The sequence below is a fragment of the Pungitius pungitius genome, chromosome 2, assembly GCF_949316345.1.
Source record: "Pungitius pungitius chromosome 2, fPunPun2.1, whole genome shotgun sequence".
NCBI classification, from domain to species: domain Eukaryota; kingdom Metazoa; phylum Chordata; class Actinopteri; order Perciformes; family Gasterosteidae; genus Pungitius; species Pungitius pungitius.
Window position 1 is genome coordinate 17,397,086 of NC_084901.1, and position 12,200 is coordinate 17,409,285.

General features: G+C 45.3%; 1 protein-coding gene across 2 annotated transcripts in view; it reads left to right on the top strand.

The window, feature by feature from the left end:
- htr4 (5-hydroxytryptamine receptor 4) overlaps positions 1-12,200 on the top strand; it is an 83,401-nt gene that overhangs the window by 14,606 nt on the left and 56,595 nt on the right. For both annotated transcript variants that reach the window (XM_037461500.2, XM_037461498.2), the window contains exon 2: positions 10,260-10,338. In XM_037461500.2, coding sequence (XP_037317397.1) covers positions 10,271-10,338 — 68 coding nt within the window. In that variant the 5' untranslated portion in view covers positions 10,260-10,270. The remainder of the gene's footprint in view (positions 1-10,259; positions 10,339-12,200) is intronic.

A 12,200-nucleotide genomic window follows, 5' to 3' on the forward strand; every position in this document is an offset into this window, starting at 1 on the left:
CCGATAGCAGGAAGTTGCTTTAAATGTTTCGGGGTCAGAGGTCAAGGTCGGGTTACAGACCGCTGTAATGACAGGTAAAAGTTTGTTGCTACTTGTTACACGAGTATAAGGTCAGTCTCAAATGGCTGAAATGCAGCTTGACTTAATAGATCAAGGCCCCCCTCCCCCCCTAAACCTAACCAGAGGTACGCACGCCTCCGAGTATCAGCCAATGAGAGGTGCGCTGCCACCAGGTGTGCCACCAGGTGTGCCACCAGGTGTGCCACCAGGTGTGCCACCAGGTGTGCCACCAGGTGTGCCACCAGGTGCTCTGTTTGGGAAAGCTGGCCCAGCCTTGGACTTTGCCTGCGGACGACGGTGTCGCTTGTTGGGGAGGGTTCGGTCGTAAAAGGGCGGCGCTCCGACTGGAAACTCACTGCTTTACTGCGTAATAAACTGTTGGATCAACTTTGAACGTGGGCATTCTTTCGTTTCCTCTCTGTCAGCTTTTTGCACTTAAGTTTGGTTTGAAAATAAATATTTTTTTATTGGTAACATGCATGAGAATTCTTCTTCTATAAATTCTATTAGTATTTAGCAAAAACATCACTGTTTCTGATTCTAATTATAAGTCTTTTCTCTGCTCGTAACTTCGGTTTATGTCTTTACATCTTTCAAATGATTACTGTTTTTTACTTACTGACTTGCACAAACACCTCGTTCTAAAATCTCCCTTTCAACAATGTTCTTCTCTGGTTTTTACCAAAGTTGAAGACGTCACATCTAAAAACAAAACCTAAAGCCACCTGGATGAGAGTCTGATGTCTTTGGCAACTTGTTGTTTTTCAGCTATCGGCAGGATTGATGGTGTTTCTGCCCTTTACGGCTCTGATTTCCTGTTAGAGCTTGTGTTTTTATGGGAAAACTAGGGAGTCTGAGGTCACTCTGGCTGTTATTACTTACATTAAAGAAACAGAACACGTTTCCTCTGCAGCGCCCCCTGCAGGCCGAGACGCCATGGAGTCAACGGAGGAGCTGTCAAACTGTCTCCGTGCGTCTCCGTGTCGGCTTTGAACTCAAGGAGACCGGGTTGCGTAGTGGAGACTCTCATGAGTCCTCTGTTCACTTCTCCACTTCCTCCTCCGCATCTTCTCTTCGTCCCTCCTCGTCTCACTTTATTAAACGCTCACCCAACTTTGCTTTTAAGCAGACGTTTATACCTTCGGTGGTTTTAAAGGAGCTCTCTGGATTTTGCATTGTGTGTGTGTGTGTGTGTGTGTCCCTCTCTCTACAGCTGCTCTTTACACAGCCAGGCAGACTTTTTCTATTGAACACCAGTTTTGAGAGACAGACTTGAAAGGTCACTGTTTGATGACTGCTCCCGATTGCTCGTGTTATTGAGTGTTCTGACATTCAGTTCAGGCCAAAATGGGAGCGAGATCGCATCCCTCCGCTCAGACGTCTCCTTCCCCTCAGTGATGACGTCTGTCTGACTAAAGATTAGCAGGCTTTTTGCTGCATTTATCTGTCAATAGATCATTGATTAATTAAATGTATTTTCTTGTTTGAACAACAACCCAAAACCCAAATATATTCCGTTTCAAATGGTGTATCACGAATAACCGCTCAGACTTGGAAAATATCCAATAATAATAATTTTAGAGAACACACATGAGTACTTTTCAAATTGGGTTAGTTTCAACTATATACTTTAGTGCAGGTATTTTTAAAAAATAAAAATCTCAAAATAAAAAAATGAAAAGACAATCATTGTACCTCACTAAAACAAATGAATTACATGTTGCTATCCTTTTGAATATTATAACAATCTGTATTTAAAAGCTACCAGATAAAAAACAGGCTTCCCTCGTAAGGTTTTATTTTTATCCAAGTTCATCCAAGTTTAATTCATCTGGAGTGCTTTCTTTTCCCCAAACAGAATAAAAGCTTTCCTAATGATTTGAAGATCCAAGCACACATGACACGCCTAGTTCTCCAGTTATCCAGAGACCCGGAGGTTCCCAAAGGGTGGTGCACGTACCCCTGGGGGAGGGGGAGGTTTCCGAAGTGAACCTCGCAGCTACTTCCTGGTTCTCAGGCGCCTCGCTGCATTATGCGCGTCTGCACGTGTGCTTTCACAGTGCAGAGGACACACACTCGTGTGGGCAGCTCCCTCCTTCCCTTTGGTGGACTTTGGCAAAAGGAGTAGCATTAGAAGCGGCGAGTCAGATGTCGCTTCAGGCAGCCGAAAATAATTCAGCGAGGTCAAAGAAGAGAACGAGGGAGTCCACCTTTGAGCTGCTCTTGTGTTTCCTCTCTCTCTTCTTTGCTCGGTGTCTTTTAATGAGGATTTATTTTGAGTCAGAGGACTTGAACTGAGACTATCGTGACATTTAGCGGGGGGGGGGGGGGGGGGGGGCGAGTGGCCCTGAGGTACCGTCCGCTGTCAGCTGCCGCTATGAATCAATAACGTGATGAGACACACTGTCCGATAACTCTGGGCAAGGTACAAACATCTCCTTTATTTCGTTTCATATCTCTTCTGGTTTCCTTTTGATATTCATCAGCTTCTTTTATTCATTTCCTTCTCATCCTCCCCCCCCCCGCCCTGTTATTACTGTGCTGGAATGTTCAGGATCGATACCTTAATGAACCAGGAGCAGTGTGGAAATAGCCAAACCGCCCCGTTGGATATGATTCCTGCAGAGTGAACATCAGCTGAGGGGCCTTCCTGCAATGTGTACCCAGAGACCACAGGAAGCTAATTGCTATCAATTAAGCAAATTAGACGTGGCTCTCTCCGACTGCTGGCTCTGCTGCGCTCCCCCCCACCCCCGCCCACCACCCCCGCCCACCATGTGCGTCCACGCTCTGCAGAAACACAGGAAATGAAGTCGAGGACGCCATCAAATTCAAATTAGCATTTAGATAAAAGGGAATAAAGGAAAACTAATAAAGTGGGTACAGAAGTGTGTGTCATCGTTTGGTGTTCTTGGTTAAAGCTCCACTTGTTACCCCCCCCCCCCCTCTCTCGCCGAATGGTGTCCCAAGGGTCCTTTCTTTTTTATATTGCCCCTTAAGACACAGCCAAGGGGAAGACGTGAGTGATGAGGTTCCTTTGCTGGAGGGGCCCCGAGAACGAGGGAGGGGCGGGGGGGGGGGGGTGGGCAGAGGAGCAGAAGGGAAGAATCCGAAGGTAGGAAGAGTGCAGAAAACTATCCGGAACATTTACACTGCGTATGGTTACAAAAAATCTGTCCTTCTGCAGTTTCCTTCCTAATTCAAAACCTGTTCATTTGGAGTTTTTTTACATTTTTTTTTAACAATGCCAGTTCCCTTGTTGTGCTTTATTCCTCATAATTAAGCAATTTTTTTAATCTATTTGCTGTTTTTCCACACAGAAAAATCACATTTTGCTAAATTAAAAAAGAAAATGTCAAACTTGAGTCATACAGACTTTTTCCAGTTGACATTCCACTCAGCCGGAGGCCACTAGCTACCGAAAGCAATCATACACTAGATGCCGTGCAAATTCCTCTATTTCCATCTCATATACAGAACTTTCAGTAAATGCCTCTAACGCTGGCAGTGTGTACGTGTGTTGCTTGCTTTTGTAGAAAACTGGTTGATGTTGGTCAGTTTTCCCAGGAGGGGCACAAGGGTTGTGGGATGGATCGGCATGTTTCTAAACTTGGCGTCCTGAGTGCAAGATGCAGCAATAGGCAAAACACCTTTAAAGATTCATGTAAACGATGGCCCCTGCGTTAGAGACGTGACCTTTGTCAGAAGGAAGAATGTGATTGAGTTATGGTCAAAGCACGAGTCCATTTTGTCCATTTGGGGTCAAACCTGTTGACTGTAAACGCTCCAAAAGTTTCTTAAAAAGGATTAAATATCTTCCTCATCTGGAATCTACAGTAGCAACTTCCAAAAGTGACTCTAAAAATGCACATGGCACTGATTCTAAAAAAAACCCACAAGACCCTTGGTTATATTCACAGTCCCTGCTGGTCTCTGGAGGACTACATAGAAATAGCCCGTCTTCCCCCTGATGCTCCTGTTTATTTAAATGGTTCATTCAAAGCCACTGATACATGTTTTTTATTCAGTTGTATATTTGCTTTGTTATCAGCGGTAACAGTTGGCAGAGGGGAAGCCTCCCCAGTGGGGGGTCCAGCACAGGTTCACAGTCCAGGGGGGGGGTGATCTCCCTGTTTGTTGTCCCCTGAACGGAGACCGGCTCGGGTCGCCTCCCTCCACAGTGTGTTCTGCAACGAGGCCCAATGGGCCTCTTAGTGAGCAGACTGGGGAAACAGATGGTAGGGGGGGGGGGGGGGTGGGGGGCAAAACAGCTGGATCGTGACAAACATACATTCTTCGGGCTAATGGTAATCGTATCAAAGGCTTTTGGGATGAGATTTTGTTAGGAAATGCTTTCAATGTAAACAGGAACTTATCAACATTAAAGTAGGAAACCACTTCTTGTTCTCTAGCTTCATTCAGGCCGTTATATTTTTTTCGCTGATGTAAATCCTTGAAACGGCTGAAAAAACAGCCTTTGACTCTACATTAACGTACCACGAAGGTTTACAATTACCATCTTGTTTAGTCGGTTGACGTGCGCTTGATAACATCAATTCCAATGTTTACTCTACTTTTAGCTCCCGTTTGGTCGCAACCAACTCCTGAGGATTAAAGAAAATCTGGATTTTAGCTGCAAGGTTTGATTCAAAGTCTTTAATACTCCTGTTCTTAGACTGAAACCCAACTTATCAAAGATGCTAAATGATCTGTGCCAATTCACAGTCAATTCAACAATTAACCTTTTCATTCCGGTCCACGTTAACCAAATCTGTGATTTAAAAATAACCAAATTAAGCTTACGAAACCACAGAAATGTCATTAGTTGTAATGATGGTGACTTATTTCCCTAAGAACTGAGTGTGTAATCAGCTCCCTCGGAGGCAGCGTTGCATTGTGTGTAATCCTAAGGCTTTGGTCCTGCTGGGTGTTGTTGAAAAATTCATGAGACTGGCAGAGTTCCGAGAAAATTAGAAAAGGAAGCACTTCCACGGGTCTAAATGTCAAGCGACTCATCCCATTAACGCCGTTTGACACCCCCGCCGCGCATGAAAGCAGCGGCGCGGCGCCGCGCGTGTGGGTCACGGCGCCCGACGGCCTTGAGGACCCCCTGCTGGCGGGAGGAGAGGTAGAAAGGGGAGGTCGGCTTCACCAGGCTGCTGCTTGGAGGATGAAATGAAACCTGAAGGACACTAATAACGAGAGCGAAACTTTCCCCCAGCAGGCCGCTGTTCATGTCCAGATGTTTGTGCCGTATCATCCGGACCTGACTAACGCCAGCGACGTAGCAATCACAGTCCTTCTAACGGCAAACCTCTGTCTTTTTACACTCAACAAGTAAACCCAGTTGGGGAGATCATTATAAAAAGACACGTCAAAGGAGTTGTGGGTGAGAACGTGTTGGTCTTTTAGGTTTCCTAACTACAAAGACATGCTTACACGTGCAATTGGAAGAAAGAAAATTAGAACACCTCATGAGACAGCTATCAGATCTCGATTTCAACTTCTCAGCTGATTACTTACTAACGATCAATAATCTTAATTCATATTTGACTTTAGGTTAATTAGGAGTTAACAGAAATCTAATTCAAGTTGAGTCGTTTGGCCTCAAACTGAGTGGGTTAGTTTCCCTTCCTGATTAATTACGATGCGTTGAGACTCTGAGAAGCTGCAGATTGACCTTCAGATCTTCACATCCGCTGAGTATCGATTCAAAGACGTTCCCTCACGTTTGTATCTACTCAAACTAGCAGTCGACGTGCTCCGTTATCTTCAAATACCGACAACAGAAATGGATGAATACTTCTCTCAGAACTGTATTTTCAGTTAAGAGAAACTGCTAAAACGACACTTTGATCCCCATTGGCCACCAAAGATTCTGTAAAAATCTGTTATTGTTTAAGCCACTTCAGTTGTAGAGAAAAGAAGGAACATATTTGGTTTACACGCTGTAAATATCAACGCTGCATGTGTGACTTTTGGATTTTTAACAAAAGAGGAACATGCGTTCATCCCATTGAGTCCATTTGAGAAATGTCAAAGATGACTAAACATTGTGCGGTTTATCACCCAAATCTGGACGTGTTTCATAACACTCTTTTAGATTATCCCCAGCACAGTGTTTGCCGCTAATGTAATGGCAGCTTTCAATCACGTTTTCTTCCGATTGTATTCCCTCGAGTGGCAGCGCTTTGTGATTTGAGACGAGCTTCTCCTCCTGCGGGCTTATGTATTATGTGATTGAATCATAAGTCTCCCTGGAAAGATGTCTGATCTATTTCTCTCTCATTCTGTCCACATCGCCTGCAAATCTTAATCCAACAAAATTCACCAGAAAAGTATTTTTTTTAATAGTTTTTGCATGTCCATGGCTCAATATCTTAAAAATCAATTTCTTTTAGTTTGTTTTTTCCTCAACCACATATCGATCATTTATTTCTCTTGGGTATAAACTTATGGCCCAACGTACAAAGGATTTGCTTCTGTGTACACACACAAATACGGACCCAGAGGATTGTGCAGACGTGGTGGAGTTCTAAGCCTGCAGGTGCTGTTATTGTGAAAGGCAAGAGTGAAAGTAGTGTGGATCTGGTCTGCGGCTCGGGGTCTTGTTGTGGTGGTCGGAGCTAGGGTCTCCACATGGGAGTATAAATATGTATCTGTGTGTGTGTGTGTAGCCCTGAGGGAACAAACATCACTGGTCGGTATCAGCGGCCCACTAACAGCGTGGCACCACGCCGTCCCAAACCTCGGGTCAAAGCCCCTCCATTCGGACCGTTCGTCCTTCTGCTGCCGAGCCGCCCGCATCGCCATGGAAACGTTCGCCCCTTCAGATTCGCCCCTTCAGAGCCTGGCGTGTTTACGTTTCTGTACATTAACTGGTCGTCGCCCCCCCGGTTTCAGACCCGTAATGTTAAACAGCTCCGATGAGTCGCAGCGAACAAACCACTTGACAGAATATTTCGGTCCACTCGCCACACGCCGACGGCCTTTTCTGGCGACTCCGCCTGGGTTTGTACCCACAATGCAGAGGGAGCCTTTAAGAGGTTTTCTAACACCGTGACAGAGGGAAGCGCGTTATCTTTTCGCGCATCGTACCAGAACCTGTGTAGTCTGAGTCGCCGTTATGGCAGAGGTGCATCAATGCAGCACAGGATTCTTCTCTTTGTTTTTCCTCCTCTGCGATTCTTCGCTTTTGCTCCATTAGTTCATCAAGCTGCCATCGGTCCCCTTGTGGTTCACCTGCCCCTCCTCCTCCTCCTCCTCCTCCTCCTCCTCTGTGTGACTGGATGGGAGCGGACAGGCTGCAGGGAGCCCCCCCCTCACCCCCTCACGAGGCCTCGTCCATTAGCTCGGCCATGCGTGTCTGTTATGGAACAGGTGGTGGCAAATCCGTCTGATGATGATATAATAATCTGTTCAGGATTAAGTGTAGGAAGAAGGTGGGAAAATCATCTTGGCAGTGAGCTTTACGTCACAGCGTGAGCTGATATTCACGCATTCCTGTACATTGGCGGTCTAAAAGTAAATGCGGGGACTCGATGCAAACATGGTCCGCTCCAGTTGGAGCCGTTGGTCGGCACAGATTTTTTGTTGAAATGTTTTGGAAAAGTGGATATCTTTGCAAAACGTTACGTTAGTAGTAACGAGTAAATGTGACATTTGCCCCCCCCCCCCCCTGCGACATGATCCAATGAATGCACTATATTATCCTGGGTAAACTAATGTATTCTTAACATGAGCAATTAGAAAAAGCAATGTGGTTACAGTTCTGGTGAGAAGTTTTGCATTCGTTAAGGATACCGCAACAAATGATCAGCTTAATTTGAAATTTAAAGCACGTTGTTTAGCATTCAAGGAATTTGTTGTACTTGAAGAAATATTTATTAGTTTATATTAAATATATATATATATTTATATATATATATATATATATATATATAAATATATATATATAAATGTAGAAAAGGATAGGAATGTAGAAACCTATATTTCCATTCAAGGTACAAAAGGTCCTCATGTAATGTAATCTATGACCAAATGATTGCATTATATAGAGAGACACCATAACGGCTGTGCAGTGGAGCCACATGTCGTGCCCCCCCCCCCGCTGGGTGCCAGGTCGAGTGTGATGGACACTCACACAGTGGAAGTAATGATGGTGAACGTAGGTGTGAGTTTTACAAAGCAGTTGTCCCATTGTCAAGCACTCATTTAAAATAATTGCCCATCAGGGGCTCCTGAAGGTCACAGGTCATTGTAGAAGTTTATTTCACTGCCACAGCTCAAAACAGCAGTTCACTGCAAGAGCACGTTCTAAAAAGCAATGGGAGGTGACCAAAGTGAAACGGGAACCAAATGAAAAAACAATGAAGATTAAGATAACAGTTAAAGCAACAAAAAAACTAAAGTATCCTCATTGATTCAGATTCAAGAGGAAATGTACAACATTACTAATGCGCTTTGCTTTGTGCAGGTTCGCCCTCTACAAGCATGACAACCTCTTCTACTGAACCCGCAGTTTTGACTACACACAAACGCACACTTCAGTACATCTTATGGATTTGCATGAGCATGTGTGCACGTCCACACGTATTTGAGGACAAAGTCTCCTGACGGGCAAACGTGTGCAGTTGTACATGAAGATTATCCAGCAGGACACTTTCAGAAGTCATCGTGCTCAAAGTATCTACAAAGCTGACCCTTGACCTCTCATCTCCTCGGCATCCTCTGATGAGATCAAGTTGATCCGTGGAAACACGGCGTGGTTTTAAGTCCCCGAAGCTTCATTTGTGGAACTCTTATTCATTTAAATCTTTGATCGAGAGTCTCTGTTGACTCTGATTATTCTGATTATAGATATTGAAGATAAGGAATAGGGGGGCCGTGCTTTTATGAAGGTCTGCTTCTCTAATCCTAAGCCTTCATCCTTTATCCCCAATACCATCATTCCAAGAATCAAACGGACGATGATGCGTGATGTGAGGGTATACGATGATGATGGAAACACTGAGGTGTGAGGACAGAGAGTGCGATATCATCCGTTTACACGATCACACGTTGTCTTTGGCCGCCCTGTCAGTCAGTCTCTCGCTTCGGGGTGAGACCGTTCTCTCATATATTGCATATATGTTGCATTGTGGGTCGTTTTTAGCTCGCTGCGGGTCGGGCGCGTCAGATCTTTATTTCATACGGGAAGTCGGTCAAAATGAACTTCCGACCTTTGCGTTATTTTTTCTTCTGAAAGAAAATGCATCTAAAAGCATGTCAATGAAAGCTGAGATGGGGATGACGGAGAGAAAAAAAAACAAACTATGTAGTCCCTCGTTTGGAAAAACACACACGATTTAGAGACTGCAGCCACCAGTCGGAGGAAATAAAGAATGTAAATGACAGTTGGCAGGACGGAAAGACCAAATAGAAACAGGAAATGGTTTCCTGACCATGAAATTGAAAGTCAAATTGAAGGGTGGATTAGGAGACTGGTGACACTCTTAGTTGCAAAAAGAGCGGGTTTAATGACCTTAAAAGTGTAACAAAAGTCCAGTTCTCTTGTCGGAGGAATGCAGGAGGTCTGCAGTCGTGTCTGTAAATCCACTATTAAACTATTTTGTGTCCGCTGTCTTTGCATCTGGGGCACATGAACCAACGCCCGTCGGTGTTTGCACACAGTTTGCTCGCTCTGGTGCATCCGAATGAAAACAGTTTCAGCCATTCTTCTGGATTTCGCTGTACGGTGCAGACCAGAGCGCGCAGGGAAAGGATCAAACGTCCTCATGCACGCTTCAGGGACACTTTTTAGCAACGTGTGGGCCCGATCGCAGTGACGCACAGCAGCCGGCCGCTGAACTAAAACCTGCTCAGTTATTGATTTGCTTGCTCGAACGGGGCCACGAGTGGCCACGTTTTTAAAGTTCGCCTGTTTGGTTTATTCCCATTTTGATTTAATGTGAAGAGGCAGCATGTATAAAGCCAATCCACCTCTTTGCTGAACCCGCAATCAGTGCACATTGGAGCCGACGCGGGTTGCCCGTGGATGGAAATGTCAAAGAAAATTTGCCCCATTTCCATAATTCTGATCTGGTTTGTTAATGTGATCTAGCGGGTCCCCTGACAGCAGGAAATGCTGAATCAGGAGTTGTGCTCATAATGATATAAGTGACAATGTCGGCCTGCTAACTGTGATCTTGTGCCCGCAGGGACTCTCTGCATGTATGGTTACATGAACGTCAGCGCTGCAGGCCAGATGCCGGTGATGGAGGAGCTTGTCAGTGAGAGGTGAGACCTCATCAACACTCACACAACAATGGATGTTGATGAACAGATTTCTCGATTCTCCAGTCCGGGTCACGGGATGCTAATGCACGGCGCATCAAAAGAAAAAGGTGACTTAATGACCAAGAGTTCCCTTTCATCTAAAGCCGAGGACACCTTTTACTCTGAAACGTTCGCCACCATTAATTCCATGACTAAAGTGCAACAGATTAAAGGCTTTAAAAAAGACAGTATGTTTATCACTTATATTTTCTATTCAAGAAGATCAAATAAACTCAAGAAGTTGTCGCACACAGCGGCGTGGTCCAATCAAACGCTCTCAGAGGCCTTGAAGGGCCTTGAAGGGCGAGCTCATCTCCAGATTGGCAGCTCAGCTGAGGAAACGATGGTCAGTGAAGGCTTTCTGCCTCCAGGGTGAAGCTGCTGGAGGGGTGTGTGTGTGTGTGGGGGGAGGGGGGGGGGCAGCTCGCTCTGCTCTGAAATGTAAAGTGTCATTTTAAGGCTTCTTCCGCCTGAGAAAACGTCCCCTCAGCCCTGAGGGCAGAGACATTTGGATTCTTCTCCAGTCATCACCGTGAAGGTGCCGTGTGACTGCTTCTCTACTTTGATTAAAGTGGAAGAGAGAATAAATTCATAAATTAACTTCAACGAGGCAACAAACAGCAGCAACAGAATCCAGCACGTTTGTGTGTCTCAGGCTGTGTAGATGCTTGGCTGGAATGAACATGACTTCAAGACGAATAGCAAATGTTCCCCCAGATCAGCACATTAAACTTGATAAAAGAGTATGAAAGTAAATCTCGAATTTGCAACGATGGTATTGTGGAAGTCTGCGTGAAAGCTAGCGAGGTGACTCAATGTCACGCCGGCCCACGCAGCACCCGACGTGCAGACGTGCATACGTGCATGCATCCTACTGTCACACATGCCACACATGTCACGTAGGGGCACACTCATTCGCTCCGTCAGAAAGACAGATCGTTTGAACAAAGCAGTCGGGGCGATGGAATCGAGGACTGGAAAAAAAAAAACTTTCTGCAGAATCAAATCAAAATAAATTAGCGAGCATCCATTACTGTTCGAGGGGGGGAGGGGGGGGAGATCATTTCAATGCAAAGTTAACAACATTAGCATAATTCTCAATCATCAACCCACTAATTCTTGATAAGTGGAAACGGTGCATGTGCAGCGGTGAGGCATCACGTTGCCGTCTTTTCGCTCCTCCAGCTTCCATCCAGCCTGCCCGGTCTGCTCTGTGTGAGTCGGAGTGTGTCCTCTGGCCAGGATGGTTCCACAGTTACATCTTTTAACCTCAGTTACGCTAACAAATCCATGCTCACTATAGGAATTTTAATATGTCAGGTATGCAGAATTAGTTCGGAGGCAGCTTTAGATTATGACACAAATTTAAAAATCTCGCAAAATCATATATTTATTTAAAAAACAGATTGTTTACAATGTTTTGATTTTGGACTTTAAATGGACCATCATTTATTCAACGAAAGTCACGCTGTGCTGAAGAAGAGTTGAAACCATATAATCATATTCACTGAGGGAATAAATCAAGTAGAGCCATTTTCTCATAGACTTCTACAGGAGCAGAGTAGTCGCCCCCTGCTGGTCAGTAGAGAAAACACAGGCTTCAGGCACCGCCGCTTTGTCTTCACTCGGCAGAATGGAAGGTTGCTGCCTGCACGAGATGTGTTTTGGGAATTGGGTCGTCCTTCAAGATGCAGCTCTGAGATAAAGGTGACGAGGCCGGAGGACCTGGGAGACGAGGAGGCTCGGAACGGAGTCATTGAGGAAAGGCCCCCGGGCCTCGCACCGACCGCTGGGATGACAGAGGACACCGGAGTCAAGTTCCC